At 34.6% G+C, this 19,778-nt stretch overlaps 2 protein-coding genes across 4 annotated transcripts in view; one reads left to right on the forward strand and one right to left on the reverse strand.

Annotated features, from left to right (window-relative positions):
• The window catches only part of Galphao (G protein alpha o subunit), a 79,157-nt gene that overhangs the window by 17,871 nt on the left and 41,508 nt on the right, over positions 1 to 19,778 (reverse strand). The window lies entirely within an intron of this gene.
• Cyp49a1 (Cytochrome P450 49a1) lies at positions 318 to 19,548 on the forward strand. Of its 2 annotated transcripts, XM_070107988.1 has the most exons (14): positions 320 to 1,093; positions 7,069 to 7,256; positions 7,329 to 7,423; positions 7,485 to 7,650; positions 10,970 to 11,050; positions 11,187 to 11,303; positions 12,395 to 12,471; positions 12,618 to 12,813; positions 12,922 to 13,090; positions 13,699 to 13,868; positions 14,010 to 14,088; positions 16,247 to 16,349; positions 16,643 to 16,767; positions 18,981 to 19,548. In XM_070107988.1, exons 2-14 carry the CDS (start codon positions 7,087 to 7,089, stop codon positions 19,092 to 19,094), a joined length of 1,662 nt encoding a protein of 553 aa, XP_069964089.1. In that variant the 5' UTR covers positions 320 to 1,093; positions 7,069 to 7,086; the 3' UTR covers positions 19,095 to 19,548. The 2 variants fall into 2 exon arrangements, with proteins under 2 accessions (XP_069964088.1, XP_069964089.1); XM_070107987.1 differs by having other exon boundaries at positions 318 to 1,093; positions 7,069 to 7,423.

A 19,778-nucleotide genomic window follows, 5' to 3' on the forward strand; every position in this document is an offset into this window, starting at 1 on the left:
TTTCTAACACCACCCGCCGTTCCGCTCTTATAATTTAACAACTTTTTTAAAAAGCGCCGTCTCCATAGTTACATATTAAGAGTAAACAACCTGAAATGTAGCAATGTGCCTAAAATGTACGAAAGATCTATAGAAGAGGAAACGGAAAAGGTGTGAAATTTACAACGATCGCATCCGCTCGCATACGAAATCGGCGAAGAGCTGCACGAACGGCGAAAACACACACATACCATCACCCTTAACTGAGTACCCCATCGGCATATATCAGTAGAATAGTGTTGCTCAATGCCGCCACTCGCTATTGCAACTCCACAAGTGGTTGCTGAGCTGGGCTTACCTTAGCCACTAGGCCACAGAGACGAGCGGTGAGCTACGATTTGGTGCTCTGCACGCCAGCTTTACTGAACTCCATATAAGATCGCGCGCGAATTCACGACAAAGTTTAGTTTGGCGTGCGCGTTTCGTGAAGACAAGTGTTTTTGGGTTATTTGGTTAAGACTCAAGTACTAACGTGCCACATGTTGTTCGAAGTGCAACCGTGCAATTGGCGTTTGCTTTTACTTTGTTTGCTAATGTGAAATTGTTATTTACCACCGCTGGTGTAACGGGCAACACAAACACTAACACAAGCAAATACATTTTGTAAACGAAAAATCCGATTTCGTGTTGCAAATTGCTAAAGTGTAATTTATCAAAAATATTACCGCTTGGGTTGTTACCATTGTTGTTGCATAGCTCGTGTGTGTTTGTTGTAACATTCCAAATCGCAATCAAAGCTCACTTTACAATCAGCGACGAATAAGGTCTTTGTACGCCTCTGTCGTCCGCCGTCGCCGGTGCACTCAAGTGTGAAAACATTTGCAACAGTTGTTGCTCTATGTCTCAAAGTTGTTGTTATTATTTTGTTTTGTGTTTTAAATGCAATTCTTTTGATATCGACTTTGTTGCACCTGAGCGAATACTATAAAAGCAAAGAGTCACCTGGCCACATACAACAAAGAAGAATAAGGAAAAACGACATCAACAACAACAAAAAAAAACACAAAAGCAAATAAATAAAAACTGCAAATTACAAGTGTCACGCCAACAAAAGGTAAGGAACCACCGCCAAATCTTGGTGTGCGCTCGACTTTTGAGTGCTCTACAAGGTTACCGTCTCCACAAATATGTATTGGGCTGCTTGCCATATCTGCCGCGTAAAGAGTTTAAAGTTTAGCAAGTGGAAAAAATATTAAGCTGGAGAGCCTTGAAGTTGTCCGAGAAGTGTACAAGTGGCCATTTAGGTGCGTGTGCCGTGCAAGTTTAAGTGGAATTGACAGAAGAACCATTTAAGTATAAGATTTTGAATGAAAAACTTGACGCGAGCAGGCATTTAGTGTTTAAAGAATTATAAAGAAACACGCTGTTTCTTCTAAAATGGTTATGCTTAAAGCTTTAAACGAAGTAGAATGAGTGAAGTCGACAGTTATCGAGGTCGAACGAAAGGGAATAGTGTCACGCCTCAAAATGTTTTTCTAACTACTGCTTAATATTGCTTTACTGCCGCTATTCCGAACGACCGCTTTAATTGAGTATTGATGAAAACAAAATTATGATTGAGTTGGTTGTGGACTAAAATTTGTGAATGAAGAAATTTAAAAAATACAAGTATTGTGAAATTTAATAAAGGATCAACTGTAACCAGAAAATCGGGAAACTCAGAAAACTAAATATTTGCTCATAGAGCTATAAGCTCCTTGGAGCCCCGTATTTAAATTTATAGACGCGTCGCTGAAAAAATTACGACCAAGTCTTGAGCCTTGAGGGGCACACCTAGTCCGAAATTTCGAGGAAATCAAAGTTTTTATTCTTGGATATGTCGATAGTCTATATCTTCAAAAATAACATACTAAAATTTTAAATGATAATTTCAAATATATTTTGAGTTACAGCCTGTTAACATAAAGTATAGTCGTCAATAGTTAATGTGTGGGCAATCAATTTATCTTTAAACGCGTTTTTCTCGAATTTTGCTGCAGTGATTACTCGGAGACAAATGATTTGATCACTTACAAATTATTACGGCATGGAATGTATAGTTCTCCATATAGTGGAGAACCTACCAGTTTTTTGATCTGATCATTTGATTTGGGAAAAACGGCCAAAATTTTGGGAAAAATTCAATTTAAACAAAAACAAAAAAAACACTGCTATTTTGTAAATTTTGTTTTTTTTTTCGACCGTACGTCATTGTGCGGACAATATCTACTACAAAGATTTTTCAAGCAGTGGAGGACCTGTCTTTAGTGCCATCGGAGATCATGTGTAACTCGAAAAATATTACATAAAATTTTCAAAAATATTACTGTTTATTCTTAAAATATAATATATATAAATTTAAGTTTTAAAACAATTGATACCGTAGTTTTTTTTCAGTTTTCAAAAATCACGTTATTTAAGCTGCCATTAGGTGTGCGCCTTAAACACGCTATTTTCAGAATTTGACGAAGCTTGTCGAATAATCGACCGTAATACATTTCCTTTACTAATGTTGTGCCTACTATAAGAAGCACTCAAAAATATGATAGCTCTTTTAAGAGCTCTAGGTCATATTACGATCCATTGGGGATCTGACTTTTGAACATGGTTATATAAAAGGACGTTTTTCAACTCAAGAACTGTCAACTCAGATGTATATATAATTTTAAGGTATGCTTTCGGAGTTGACATTCTTGACCGTGCAAAAACCCAGGTACGTTCCGGTTATATAGACTCAACAGTCGTGGGAATGCATCGACCTCGAACTGTTCGATCGAAAGACCATTATTAACAGGGTTTAAATATTATTGGTTATTGGGTTATGATATTATTAAACGAAATTATAAGATATAATATCGTTTCTTAACTTTGATAAGAAAACACTGTCTAAAATCAAAATCATTGGCAATGGCAATGTAACACTGCTGTAATCCCTTAATTCTCTTTCAGTTAAAAGTCTTGAGACTATTTTCATTTAGAAATAAATATGATCGCCGAATGCGATTTATAAATGTCTGAAAGAATTAATTATAACCTTAAAGAAAAGCTGGTTTTTAATAAAGTTTATTTCTTTTTGTTTCTGCACAATATATGTGGTTTTGCAAACTCACCAGAAGAATATAGGGACGAGTAGATGGTGTGGTATCATACTTCGCTGGAAATGCCTCAATCATTATAGACGTATATAAATTTATTTCTCTACTTGTTTGAAAATTTTTGACGCTTCTGCCACTGACAGATATTTGGCTGTCTTTTGCTATGATTTGAAGATGTTATCTGACAAATGGAACTACTTTCGAGTTTCAAGTAGCCTTCAAGTGCTTAACAGAATTTGTAAGACTCTGCAATGAATTCAAATATTTGTGGAAAAAATATCTGAAGGCTGTTTTTTATATCTTTTTATACCCTGAACAGGGTACATTAATTTTGTCATGAAGTTTGTAACACCCAGAAGGAAACGTCTGGGACCCTCTTATATAGATATATACATACATGAGCAACATGACGAGCAGAGTTGATTTAGCTACGCCCGTCTAGTCTTTATATACACAAACTAATCCCTCATTTTTTGAGATATCGATCTGAAATTTTGCACACATCTTTTTCTTCCCAAGAAGCTGCTCATTTGTGGCAACCGCCGATATCGGATCACTATAGGATATAGCTGCTTTACAAACTGAACGATTGACAGAAAGTGCTTCTATGGAAAGCTTTTTTATTTGACGAGATATCTTCAAGAAATTTGGCATAGGTTATTGTTTACGGCTATTGTGCAACCTCCGAAGAAATTGTTCAGATCAGATCACTATAGCATATACAAACATAGCTGCCATACAAACTGAAGGATCAAAATCAAGATCTTGTAAGGAATATTTTGTATTTGTGATGGGTGCGACCGAAGTAAACGTTTTTTCTTGCTTTGATTTATATTAATTTTCAAATCGCTTTGGTCAAATATTCGTCTCCAGACAGTGCAGTTTATTAACAATTTATCAAATTTGTAATAATCATTCAAAGTTTATCATAACAAGCAACAGCTAAGTTCATGTCTAGACATATACATACATATTAACCTACAGTTAATAGTAAGTACGCAATTTCAACTTGTTGCTCTCCATATTGCCACCCAGGCATCACAGCTATCAATATCGACACAATAAACTCTAGGTCAATATCACTTGGGTAGACGATTAGATAAATAGCAGAGATGACAACAATAACAACAAGTGTTAAATATGGAATTTATGTGCAGTAGTTTATTATAACCGAAAATAATAAATTTATATATTGTTTGGCAGAGAGAAAACGGTAACAAAGAGACAGAGAGAAAGAGAGAGAAGAATAAAGTTATGAATGAAAAAAATTTAGCAGAGCAGACAAATTGGTTTCTTTGGCACCTAAATCAAAATAATTTGCATACTAAAATTACGAGAAAGCAGATGAAACATGTTTAAAGTGCCAAACATTTAATCAAATACAGGTTCGCAACAGGCGTGTTGTAGTCAGTGAGTGAGCACCAGCTGAACATCAGCTAATGATAGAGCTGACCACAAAAGCGATACACGCGACTTGGCTTTGCTTGATAATGTTCTAAGTGCATCTGCAAATAATTTAGCAGCTATTGTAGGGATATACATATGTAACATATGTATATCTATGCATATGTGTGTATATAATTACATAAACAAATTGTGAATCACTACCTTTTGATAGCAACAATAAGCGTGCGTCACATGTCAGTCAAGGTTAAAGAAAAGAAATACAACTTTATGGCACATTCTAGCATAAAGTTAGTTTCGTTAAGTTTCAACAACAACAATAACATAAACATAATAACAATTTTTTGTTAAGTGTTGTAGTTGTTGGCGCAGCCGGGCATATAAAATTACATTTTAATATTTAATAGCAACGTCTAAATATCATTATAAACAAATCAAGACAAACGCCCACCCACACTTATACATATTTTCACACCCATTAGCGCAGCTGACGAGCAGAAATGTCTGTCGAGCGCGTCGAATGTAAATTTATGCTGTCAACAAATGTTGCACTTACGATGACTTGGACTAATGTTGCCATCTGTGTATTTATTCAGTGCAACAAATGTGCCTTGAAAGTGAACATAAATTTGTATACCCAGAAACTGGTGTTTTAAGTTTGCCATGAACTGTTTGTAACACCCAGAAGGAAACGTCGAAGACTCCATAAAATGTATGTATTATGAGCGTGGCGTATTTACATATATACGCCAATTAGTCCCTCTGTTTTTGAGATATCGATCTGAAAACTTTCACACGTTCTTTTCTCTCCAAGAAGCTGCTCATTTGTCGAAATCCGATGTCGGACCACTATAGGATATAGCAGCCATACAAACTGAACGATCAAAATTAAGTGCTAATATGAAAAACTTTTTTACTTGACAAGATCTTCACGAAATTTGGAATAAACTCCGAATATATTGTTCAGATTGGGCCACTATAGCATATAGCTGCCATACGAACTGAACGATCAAAATCAAGATAAAGAACTTTTAATACGCTTTCATGCTGTAATAATAAAAACTTATTGGTGCAAGCACAGTTAACGACTTTTCTTGCTTTTGTTGTGTTTAGATTGCGAATTTCTAATCCGTTGCTTGAAAAGTGTGTATATATAAATATTTTTGTATGTACATATTTTTTATTGCAGTCATCTGCTATTAGCTCTGTGAATACACAACTTACCGGGGATAAGTGCATAAATATTTGAATGAAAGAAGTGTTTGTGTTGAACTTTTAGAGGAAATTGCAGATTCAAAGTATGCAATAAGTAAATAGTATTTAATATTTATAGTTAACGCAGATAGTTACAGCTGACAAAGTGAGGTTAGGTTTGGTTATACAGGGTGTATGATGTCTAAGAGCCTAGAGCCAGATACAAATTTATTAAGCCGGCTAATGCATACTCTAGCCAATTCGCCGGCTTCGTACAAAGTATGACAACTAAGATGCTTCAACCTTACTCTTGCGAAAGCTGGAGAGTGGATGAGAAAGTGTCTAGCTGTTTCCACCTCATATTCCTTCCTGTAACTTTTACATGTTGCATTTTCTCTCCGACGACAGCTTCCTTGCTTAAGCCAACGAGACAGTGTCCAGTCCAATAGGTGTTGCGGTCATATGAACCTTGCTAAGATCTAGTAGTTCCATTATGCTTTTAAGTTCCACTCTAAGCCAGACCGCTTTCACAATATCACAAGTGTTGATTGCTGACCAACGCTTACTGTGCTCTCGCGAGGTCCATAGATCCAGCGACCGAATGCATGAAGACAGAGGAACACCTGCTCGTTCCCATCCTGATGGGACTTGTGTAAGGGTGCAAGGTCATCGGTTTTACAGTTTCCGACGATTCCGCAGTGTCAGGCACCTAGCTAGTGAGATCATGTATTCCTTGACTAGTTTTGAGCTCACTGTCAACAAGCTCAAGGAATATATAGCAGTTCTGCTATCGAAGTGGATGCATACTTCCTTTAAGACGTTCTTTTCAATAATTATTTATCCGAGTTTATGGATTTGTTTTATAATAAATAAAAAATGTTATTGCCTAAATATTTTCCTTATAAAAGTGAATGTTGGGCCTCTTGTTTCAGCGATTAAGACTGATACTCCTATTTGCAAATATATCTATATATCATATACATACATGTATGTATTGTTACATACATTCATTACCCTGGATGAAATGTAAATTAAAAAAATCTGAAAAAAAAATGTTATACTGGTGTCTGAGAATGATGATGAAATCTGAAAGTGAGCTATCTCATATATATTGTATTTCCGGGGAAGCTTTTAGATTGAGCAAGTGGCTTCATTCGATAGTACTGTAGCCTTGTAAGTAGTTTTGAAAAATTGTTATAAGACTTGAAAAATATAGTAAAACAATTTACGGCTTCCAAGAACCAAACAAGGCTTCTAAAAACTACTGAGAAACAGTAAAAACTAGAATTCTCTTTGCCTAATTTTTCATTAAAACACATGAAAATATCAGTGAAATTTCTAATGAAATCCATTACAGCAATTTTTCAACAAAAATATGTCAAATCTACATAAAACAACAACTGCGCTGGTGAAGCGCGCCTCTTTTTCGGCTGCTGCTACGGCAATGCCAAACGCTGTAACCTTGCCCGAGGCGCTAACGCATGAGCCACCAAGAATAAATACACCAAAAGCACTAGCTGTAGAAGCAACCAAAGCAAAGGAGAGGTATGTGAAACGAGCACAAAAAAATCAACAAATATTCAAATTTATATTTATTTATTTTCCTTTATATGGCAGCGCTCCGCTATCGCATGCACGCCCTTATACAGCCGTACCGGGTCCCTGGGGTATGCCAGTGCTGGGCAATTCATGGCGCTTTGCGCCGTTAGTTGGTGAGTTTGAGTGCAAATATTTCATATCAAATATATTTGTATATTCTGTGATTTACTGCAGGCCAATATCGCATACAGGATTTGGATAAGGTCATGAAGGAGTTACACATCAACTACGGCAAAATAGTTAAGGTTGGCGGGTTAATAGGGCACCCGGATTTGTTGTTTATCTTCGATGGTGATGAAATTCGTAATATTTTCAAAAAAGAAGAAACCATGCCACACAGGTAATATAAATACACATTTTTGGATAATGCCAATAAAAGCGGAACGAATAGACAACTGGTATAAATGAAATAAACTGGCATAAACAAAGCGAAATAAAATTTCAAGAAATTATACCACTTTATTGATGTAGTCCAAATCTCTCTTTTATTAAATTCAACTGTAATTGCTAGTAGTAGATATTAGTTTTGAAAAGTATTTTTTATTTTACTTGAATGTGGACGTGAGACATAGCGGGCAGCAAAGTGGCGAATCGAAGACACATTACTTTCAATAATAAATTTTGTGGATGGACTGAACTTAATTAGTCAGTCCCGAAAAGTAGCACATCGTATTCTATTAAGATATTATATACTATGACGTCAGCCGGCATATCAAAATATTTACATTAGGGCAGTACAAAGCCGTGTTCCAATCACTGGAATATTAAACTGGTAAATTTGTATTAGTGAATATGAAGTTAAATCGGACTCCCCTGGTTATGTAAGAGAGTTAGTGACTAAAACTAATCACTATTCCTAATTTGAGGTCTCTCGAAGTTTATTGTTCAGTTAAAAAAATGTAGTGAGAGAGAGAGAGAGAGAGAGAGAGAGACGCAATAAGTTAAAGTTAGATGAGGCTTCGAAGATTGATATTTTACAAACAGCAGCAAAGTTTTCTGAAGGTTTACAGTTTCTACGGTATCAAAGGTTTGGTTTGACAGCTAAAACGACTAATTTGCTTTGTTCAGTTCAGTTTCCACTGAGAGACCCTGTAATTTATATGTTAGAATGGGTGGTTTTATATCTAGATATGTCTGCAGATCACTTAGTCATGCTACTTACAATGACGGTTAAAAATAAAAAGTGCTGCGTGATCCATGTTGTAATGAAACTACAATAAAAACATACAAGCTCACCTATTTGCTTTCAACATTTTTATCCACTCTTTACTCATTTATTTTACAATGTCTTACTATTTACGAATGCATATTTCAAACACGAGAGAGCATAATATAAATGGCAAAGTATTAAAAAAGAAATCGAAAGTGCGAAATCCTAAGATCCGTCGTCACACTTTGATCATAAAAACCAACAATATAAGTCGATAACCGAAGTTCACCACACAAAAAGGTGCTAAATATTTATGTACACTTAAGAAACAGTTTCATGAAAATGTATGTTGCTTATATATATACATATGTATGTAAACAAAAACTATCAGTAAAAATAATAAAAATGCGCACATACGAGGACTGCTTGAGAAGTATGTGATTTTTTTATGCTTGAAGAAGTCAAGAATATAGAAGGGGTTAAAGCTCTGAAACTGGAGTCTGTGGTTAGATAGTAGTTTAATTGTTTTGTTACGGAGAATTTATTCACCTGATATACATATCGCTTTGGTCTGACGCCGCGGGAAATTATCTTCTATCAGTTAGAGAGAGTAAACAGGCAAGCGCTTATCTTTGATGTAAGTCTCCCGACCAATGCAGGTTTTAAGGCGTTGGATCTACTGTTCTCACAAGTTTCTCATTTAAAGAATAAATATCTAATATTCTGACAGTCAAGCACAATGAAACAGTTGGACTAAATTTTGTCTGAAATTCTTGAAATAACTCATAATATTTTTTTAATATTAAATCGATATATGTGCCAAATAACAGAGCGGTAATGAAGTACTGCTAACTCCGTCAATGGTATAGAGCAAATTATATACTTTTATAAGATCAGAGCTTAAACACAGCGATATACGAAGCCCTGTATGCTAAGAAAAGAAAGAAAATTGGACTAAATCAGTGAACAAAATCGATGTATCAATACTGCGTTATACCAAATATTATACATGAGCTCTATACAAATCTATTATGTCGTTTAATAAATATTTATTTTTCTAAATTTCGTATTTGATCACCCTATATAAAAAACAATTATAATAATAATAAAGTAAACAAAATGCAATTGTTTGTATATCTAAAACAATGAGGTCACGTTTATTGTCGATATTGATACTCTATTAAAACCAATTGACATGTGAATCTAAGGTCAAACTCACGAAAAAGAAACAAAATCAATAAAAGCGAATGTTAAAAAGCTTTTTTATGATCTTCGTTCATTGTTCGCTCGCTTTAATAGCTAGAAGCTGCAGTTTGTCAAGAGCCTACGCCTAGACGAGCGATCGACGTGCGAAAGTGCACGTCTATGATATGCCTCAGCACATTTTAAGTGACGTCTGCGCATGTGCGACGCACTATTTATTACCCTGTTATATATATATGTATATACTATATATGTATATACTATATACATATATCATATATGTTTGTATATCAGTTAAATAGGGAATTATAAATCAAAGCACCTCCGCCTCAAGATTTACGATTCTAACAAAGTTACCTGTAGCCAGCGTTGCCCAATTGTGTTTGGTGAAAACAAATTCACACGCAAGTAATTATATAAATATCTACACACTTACATATACTATATATACCTATGTGCTTTACGCATATTTTTTGTGAATTGCGTCACTGTATATGGAAACCTTAAGATGGCATGTGAGCTCACTGGAATTATGAATGTGGCAGCTATATACATATATATATATATTTGTTGTAATTTTTTTTGTTTTTCCGTATTTTATTACCACAAAGATTGTTTTACTGTTTTATTTATGTAACTATTTTAATTACTTGTATTCACTGTCTCACGCATGCCTTGAGGCGCACGACAAACCTACATGCTCGCTTACATATTTACATCTTACTACAATATAATCGTTCATTCAGCTTTGAGATGAGCCGTCGTCACTGTTACCATCTTTAGGCAGGTGTAAGTACGAATAAAAATTCAGTGATGAAATTAGGTGCGTAGACTTGACATGAATAGAGAAATTCTCCACATCAAAAAATGTTGGATTTACGTGTATAAATGACATAGGTCATTTCATGCAGTCAGTAGGGTGGTAAAGTAAAGGTAGTCAAAGTTATCCTTTATCACTTTTTAAACTATTTTATATCGAACTGATACCATACGGTGGTAACTTTACAAAGTTAACTCAGAAAGAATCAGAGATACTAATAAAATTCACTTGCTAATGAAAAATTTATCAAAACCATTAGATCATTCGAATTTTTAGCGAAACTTTTTGACGGTTAAGTACGCCTGTGCAGACTAGGTGAGGTAGAGATTTACCGGTGAAAGCAGTAATCATGCGTTGCAGGAGCACCCCTACTATTATTATATATATTTTTAAAAGCTCAAGGCCGCCACTAATATCACTACCGACTTTTCTTTACTAACATGCAATTCAATGTTGTAAATTAATTTATGAGTACATTTTTTGCAGACCCTCAATGCCTTCACTGAAACATTATAAGGGGAAATTGCGACGCGATTTCTTCGGCGACATCGCCGGACTCATTGGTGTGTAAGTATTGAAGAGCTAAGCAAGAAGGCGATTACTTTTCCCACACACATACACACACACACACACATGTAGATACTTGTGAATGCAGTGAAGTGTAATGTCAATGTAATGAATTTATGCTTGTATATTCGCTTAGACATGGCAAAAACTGGGCGCTGTTCCGTCAAGAGGTACAACAAATACTACTACAACCGCAAACGGCTAAACAGTATGTGCCGCCATTAAATGAAATTGCCAGTGAATTTATGCAGAGGTGAGGTCTTATGGATAAATAAATGTTTAACTTTTATATTTGTGTGCAGTGGTAGTCAGATTATAAGGGCAGATTCTTAGAAATAATACTTTTGTTATTGATAACTGAGCAGAATTAATTTGTAGCACAAAAAGTACCGTTAGACGCCGATTTCTGAATTCAAAACGCTGTGCTTGTATTTAAAGGCGAAATCAAATAATAAAAATTATTATTTTTAGCTTCAAATTAAGTTTGCAAAAAACTAAGTTGGTTCTAGTTTAGGGTTCATTTGTATTTGAATGAATTCGTCAATTTTATAAACATTTCTTTGTTTCATTTAGGTTCGAACTATCTTTCACTAAAGATTTTCGAAACATTATATAAAATATATATATCACAATTACGGTTAGATGCGAGGTGGTTGGGATTATTAGCCATTTCGCCAAAAATTATAGCCGACTTTCTATATCTACCGAATTTACCTAAGATACCTTCATAACTAAATCAGTTTATCATATGTAAGGACATGAACAAAGTGGGCGTGATTTTTCTGAGGTTATTTAATATGGATCCGAAAATTGGACTCTTATCTTACTGGACTTCTATTAATAAATTTTGAAAAAACAAGGGAAATGTCCCTTAAACTATTATATATAAACCTATTTCATTTGTTTTTTTGAAGAATTTACTTGTTTTCAATATTTGTCTGTCTTTAAAAACTGATGTTAAAAAAAGAGTGTAATAGTAAAAAAAAGAGTTGGGAATCTGTTAGGCTCCATTATTAAAATATCAAGCTGAATACGTGTGCTAGTTCAGGTATATGCAGGCAGACGGACATGGCAAAATCGACTAAAATCAAATGACAAGTAAGTGCAATAAAGCACATTTTACGAAAATAATTCGCAAAAAATTATTAGTGTTCCCAATCAAATGGCCACCACTGTATATACTATAAGCATGAAAATATTAATACATATGCATATGTAGCACAATTTTTAAAATTTTAGTTAAATGAGTTGTCAAAAAAGAGAGAAAAAAAAATATAAAGTAAATTTGTATGTAATATAATACCGTTACTTGCTAATCTTTTTGGTGTAAATTATAAATTACAGAATACATGAAATGCGCAATGAAAACCATGAGCTGCCAGCGAATTTTCTGCACGAATTACACAAATGGGCGTTGGAATGTGAGTAAAATAAATTGTAAAAAAATGTAATATGTCTAGCAGGACTCTTCTGTTATATATGTACATACATATATGCATGTATATGTATGAGGCCCCTAAGCTATAACTGAAAATATCATTTTGTACGTGTTTCTCTCGCCTGACAGCTGTGGGACGCGTTGCATTGGACACACGCCTTGGCTGCTTGTCGCCAGATGGCAGTGAGGAGTCGCAACAAATCATAAACGCCATAAACACTTTTTTCTGGGCCGTGCCTGAATTGGAGCTGCGTATGCCACTGTGGCGTTTCTATCCGACCAAGGCGTATCGCAGTTTCGTCAAGGCGTTGGATCAGTTTACCGAGTGAGTTGATGGTTATTGTTGTACTTAATAATTTTAACAATAATTAGTTGGTATATTTAGTATAAGATTAGCGTTTAATTAATTTGAGTATATTATTTCATTCCCTAGAATTTGCATGCGAAACATAAGTCGCACAATGGATCGCGAAGATGCTGCGCTGGCGTTGCAGAAGTCTGCCGGCGCTGATTCGATTGTGGGACGCATTGTGCGCAAAACGGGCAATCGCAAATTGGCAGCTGTGCTGGCGTTGGATTTGTTCTTGGTTGGCGTGGATACGGTGAGTATATATAAAGTTAATGAACAAGTGAACATTTTTTTATTAAAGAGTAAGGAAGATTAATAATATATAAATATATATCTGATGACAAGATTATGCTCATTTAAGCAGATAAATTATGAAAAAAGAATTGTTCAAATAATTCGTATTATATAGATGGGTCAGCTCCTTTTCCGTATCATTGTTGTTCAAAAATGACTGAGAAATACACCCACACTATTTATGGAGGCATGCCTAGGGTCAACATTTCTTCAGTAATAAGAGTTTTGATGTACGTGTTTATTGTTATTCTGGCCTCTTTTAATTTTACTAGAATTATTCCAGAATTTCGAGTTCTCAAAAACTTCATGGAACCGAACTTAGCCCTTCATTATAAGTTTTTCATATTATTTTAAATACCTAGTTTTTTTTAATTTAAAAAATATTGTCTGCATTTTTAACGAATTTACTTTCCCCACTTTTAATTAATTAATGCAATTTCAATGCATATTTTATTTTTTTCCTTGCATGTTATTTTCTTTATTTTCTTGCCACTCAATTAAATTTTATTCACATCAATCATAATTGACTACATCAATGACAATTATTATATTAATTCGCCCTTGCAGACCTCCGTTGCCGTTTCGTCGACCATTTATCAATTAGCGAAAAATCCCGAGAAGCAGCAAAAGCTTTACGAAGAATTGCGAAGTGTATTCCCAACGCGTGAAGCAGATATCGATCAAAGCGCTTTGGAGCAAATACCTTATTTGAGAGCCTGCATAAAAGAGACTTTGAGGTGGGCTATTTTTAAACACTACCAACAAGTGAATACATATATATGTACATATGTACATAAATATGGTATATGACAGCAATAAGTATTATATTTAATGCCAAAGGAATTATTCTTTATTGTTGTTGTTCTTGTCGTTTGCAGAATGTATCCAGTAGTCATTGCGAATGGCAGAAGTTTGCAAACAGACGCTGTAATTGCTGGCTATCACATACCCAAAGGTGTAAGTATGGTATATATGTATATACATAAATATGCATTAAGCTGAGCAAACAAAAAAATTAATAACGAATATATGGGTTAAACTAAACCCACATACAGAGAAAGAAGGCATATTATTTTTTTTTTTTGGTTCACCCAAATATTTATTTACACTATTCATAGTATTTATCAAGATGTTAATATGTAGGTTGGTGTCAGTTATATGCCTACTTGCAAAATATATTATATTTAGCACAAAATCCATTTATGCCGCGTAATTTAGACTTGGTGATTAAGAGAAATTTCAATCACCCGCCAAATTAGGAAAGAGTATTCGTTTCAATTTAAACATTCCACCAGCTCATTCGACTGGTTTGGAACTTTGCTACGAATAATACTAAATTTCTCATGAAGAAGTATTAAATTGCTGCTGTGTAATAATAAAATAATATTGCTATTGTTGAGTTATTTTTCGTTATGTAGAACTAACTGGGAAACTGTTGTGGGAATGAAATTAAAGTGCTCTCCGTTGGCGGTACTTTTCAATTACTTTTCATGAACTATTTGATACAGTATAGTGATTCGGTCACTATTACTTTTTTTATTTACCACGGACACGCATCTTTTTTCAGATTTTCGTTGTATCTCAAGCATAGTGGTAAACTTGTCACCTAAAATCGAGAGAAACAGCTAAATATGTCGGCATCATTCAAAGAAAATAAGTGATAAATGAAGACGTTTTAGTGGAAAGCCTTTTAAGACTATAAATAATTATTTATTAATGGATTATAAAGATCTTAAGTAAACCAAGGAACTTATTTCTCGAGGTTAATAATCTTGTGATCTATTTTTGAATTTGTCAACATTCGGTGTCTTTTACAAGTATTGAGCCAGTGCTATTGTAGAAATGCAGCACTGTGAAATTCGTCCGGCTGTTGTTAGATCAAAAACGGTCGACAGATGTCAAAGTTCACAGTTCCAGTCTTTCAGCACTCGTTATTTTAAAATGGTGCGACTTTTACACAATTAACTATTTGAAAACGAGAAAAAAACGATCCTACCCTTTCGAGAAACAATTGACACAGTAAAAAAAACACGTTGGTTCTGATTTCACGTGTTCCCCTAATATTGTAATTTTTATAAATTGGCTTTTATTTAACTGAGGAGTTTTATAAGTCGTATTAGTTTTCTTCTTTTGTCAAAGGAGCACATCCACCGATCGGTTATATTATTATATTAACATTTCCTGCCTCCTTTGAAAGAAGTAACAAAGGTCTGTAGATTATTTGAGTATAACTATATAACAGTCACAACTTTGCTGTGGAGATTTTACCATATTTTACTGAAATTATTTCACGAAAACGACAAAAAGAATGCACTCAATGTTCTCTGTCCGAATCAATTATATTCATTTAATAAACTGAGCTTCGGGATCTATCTTTATTTTTTAACTCAAGGGTTTGGGATTAAAAATGAAATTTTTATTTTTTAAACCCGATGCTGGGATTAAAAATTAAAATTATTACCCTTTGATTTATGATGAACTCGAAAATATGGTATATCTAAAACAATTTTTTTTAAAGTTCTTAATTATATGCTTAAGATAGAAATTTTTCCTTTTTTATTTTCCAATATGGCAAATGGGATTAAAAATTAGAAATAATTCCGGTTTTTAGAATTAAACATTATTTTGTATTTTTTAAGCCCGTATTTGGGATTACAAAAAAAAAAAATTTATTCAAATGTTAATTACATAGTTTTTTTAAAGCATCATTTGTAACCCTGCTTTCATACCAACAACTTTTATGTATTGGACCCGTAAATAAAGCACGGTAGAGATAAATTAAGTATTCGAAATCGTTAAAAATGTACCATTTTAGTAACACCACAACAAATCATAGTCCGATTAAACATAAAATTCACAAATATTTACCGTTACACTGCCACACCCAAGGTACACACATACAATGATACAAATATATGCTGTCAACGCGCTCCCCTCTGAATGCCTAAATTTTAATAATCATAATTGCCTAGCACCTACTAACCAAACGCTGGGCGACAAGTGCCCATAAACACATAAATCAAATATCACTTTAACGGTATATTTTTTGTCTATCTATTTATTTACCCACTCCCACCGTTTACTTGTAAATGTATTTATGGTGTTTTTTTTTCAGACACATGTCATATTCCCGCATCTGGTGGTGTCCAATGATCCCGCGTATTTTCCAGAACCGAAACGTTTTCTGCCCGAACGTTGGCTGAAGCGAAGCGAAACGAGTGAGTTGCCATGCCAAGCATTCATTGCATGTGTCAATGCCAATTGACACAGAAAACAGAAGAAAAAAATGCACACATACACACACACACCATCCCACTCGACCGCAGAAAGTATGTACTTGTAAGCTGAAAAAGATTTTTTGTTAAAAAAAAAAATAAAAATAATAAAAACAAATTAAATGTCGTTGCAAATTTCGCGCACGAAACGCGTCCAGTCAGTGCGCGTGCGTGTGTGTGTGCATGCGCGTGTATTGCAATTTATTCATGCCTTACATTTTCATTAAAATCCATAGGTGTAGAATGCCCACATGCCGGACGTAAAATTCATCCCTTTGTCAGTTTACCGTTTGGCTATGGCCGACGCATGTGTGTGGGACGTCGATTTGCCGAAATTGAATTGAATATGCTGTTGGCGAAGGTGAGTATCGCGAACAATGTGTAAACGAATGAATGCGCGAATGCACAGACATAAAAAGGGAGGTTTCAGTAAGGTCATTTCAAAGCTAGAGGTAAACAGCAAGCGCTTTTTGAGAGCTCATTTCGTTTTTAACCGTTGGAAAAACCCTTGGAGGCTTTGGTATATAATAGTGATATATAGGAATAAAGAATGGGACACAAAAAAACTGATTTCCTTAATAGATCCGCGCTTTGAAATCATTAAGAAACAACAATATACCATTACAAGGCGTAAGACGATTTGTAAATTTATGGAAGTACCGAAAAATTATTTCGGAAACTCCGAAAAATAAGTCCGATGAAAATCGCTTCTTTTCATAACAGGGTATCGGCCCTAAAGTGTAAATCGCACGAATTCATAAGAACAAACAAATAATTTGCATAAGTAAATGCAACTGAACTCGTCCTCAATACATCTCGACTCAAAAATATCAGTTACAGGAATACCAGCTGCAGTACCTAGTAAAGCGACGTACGCATATCCATCGAAAAAAACTGTAAAACGCTTCGAAAAGGACTACATACTTTTATGAAGTTGCGAGAATAACCATACCATCAAATTATTAACTTTAAATAGAGTTTAGGAGCCTTATAGAACCTTTTTGGACCATTTTTCTACCATAAAAATTATACTTGTTTATATACTTACATATATTGTTTTTGTCGAACAAAAGCGAAACGAATCTTAAACCGTACCTCATCTAAAGATTAGAGGCCACCAACATTTTGATATACGATTAAAATCTCTGAAGTTCAGGGGTCTCCGTTGGTATCTTCTACGACTCAAAGTCTTAAAACAAAATTCGACAAGTTAATGGCGAAATTCTCGAACGAGTTGAAGTCCATTTGACGGACATGCATTATTATGATCCGCAGCCTCAGCAAACTGTGGTTGTCAGGTTTTGGACTAGTCAGATCTTGGTCGTCGAAGAAATTACTGCTACAGCAGATCGCGCAGACTTCTTTACGATGAAGACTTTAGATGACCAGATTTTCCTCTGAAAAATCGCCTCAAATCATGATCGATCATACGTGATCAAAGGTGTGTTAATATAACCATTAAGAACACCTCATTGGGTTTAAGTTGGGAACAATGCTTACATTAAACATTTTTCAGAACAAATATTTAATATTTTGAACGCGTTACGTTAGTAGGGTGGAGCGAAAAAAAAATTTTTTTTAGCTTAGCCTGAGGGATTTGTAGATTATAAACAAAATAAAATTTTTGACAAAAAAAATAATTTTTTTTTAACATCTAGAAGCGACCCACTCAGTTTTAAAGTAAATTTTCGAATTAAATAAGTGTTCTAGAAGGTGTGGAGTTATTAAAAAAAAATTTCTGGTCATTATTGGAGTTTTAAAAAAAGTCTTAAACGACAACATGCTTTCCTTAAGCGTTAAAATAAATTTTGGGTCAAAAACCGACACATTCGTTAATTTTTATATAATATAAGTGAAAGTGTTTAAACCAAAAATTGTTTTCTTGCCCCAAAAAATTTTAACTCGAAATGTACTTTAAAACTGAGTGGGCAGTCTACATCTAGAGCCGATGTTAAAAAAAAAAAAATTTTGTCCAAAACTTTTCTTATTTTATAATCTACAGGCTAAGCAAAAACAAAAAATTTTTTTTTCGCTCCACTCTAATTACTAAATAGCAAGCGGCAGCTTATGCAGATTATGTAATCCCACGACAGTCGTGTTTACGTAACCGGAACGTACACGAATTCAAAACCGGTAAGGGGCTAACAATTCGACGCAATCCCTAACGCAAAGTTAAGGCATGTGTTAAGCTATTGCTACAATAAAAACATGTACTCAAGGTATGCTATGACACAGACCGTTCAAAATCGAAAGCTCCTTTACTCGTTAGCACATGATTAAAAGCCCAAGGACATCTCTATTGCCCAGCAAATGTTCATAGGCTTCATGCTTTTCGAAATGCAACGCCAGCGTAGAACTCTACGAAAATAATGCAAGCAAAAACAATAATAAAAACTTGTTCTTCATCATATTGCAATGCAATGCTGCGTTGTGAAATGGTTTGCACTTATCTAAGCGTATATAGTATATGCACTTAAGCCACTTGGCCATTTTAACGAAATCGCTCGCATCACATACATATGTGTCATTTCATTTTGTTTATGCTTGTTTTTGTATTTTCTGTTTTTGTTGCAGATATTTCGAAAATACAAAGTGGAATACAATTCCGGCGAATTAGTGTACAAAGTGAATTCAACCTACATTCCAGAGTCGCCACTTAATTTTAAATTGACGCTAAGGGCTGAGTAACGCACGAGCTGATTGATGGAGTGGGGTTGGCGGTATGCAGGCGGACAGGCAGGCAGCAGGTTCAACAGCGATGGTTTAGAATTTACCAAAATCACCAGCCAACGGCGTTGCAGTGCAGCGTAACGGGAGCGTGGGAGCATATGAGTTTGCATTTTCAATATTTGCACTGCTAGTTTGTTGCTGTTGTTGTTACTATCGTTCAATATTATACTTTAGTCTCGACAATATGGATGTAATACGTGCTCAGCGCAAAAGCAAATTATGCCAATGCATTGCATAAATTACGGACCTTATAGTCGTATCAAACTTAGTTATAGATACATACGAGTATACACATGTATTAAGTTATATTACATATTTATGGCACGTGTAGTCTAATTTTTTTACATATCTAAAATTAACGCAAAATCTCAAAAAAAATACTAATTATAAAGAATTTTTATAAAGTTCAAAAGATATATTAAAAAGCTTTCAAGTTTTTTGTCAATATTTGGCGCTATATTCTAAAGCTTTGAAATGGTCGTAATGTTATTATAAAGTTGATATATTCATGTCTAATTAACAGCAGATCACCGCTTGGAGCTTTTACAAGTAAACCCAAAATAAAAGCTTAAGTCGGGAAGGTGTTTAAGCCGAACCAGAACTACTCGGCTATAATATTGCCGGAATTTCAGTAGGACAGAT

Source organism: Bactrocera oleae, chromosome 4, assembly GCF_042242935.1.
Source record: "Bactrocera oleae isolate idBacOlea1 chromosome 4, idBacOlea1, whole genome shotgun sequence".
NCBI lineage: Eukaryota > Metazoa > Arthropoda > Insecta > Diptera > Tephritidae > Bactrocera > Bactrocera oleae.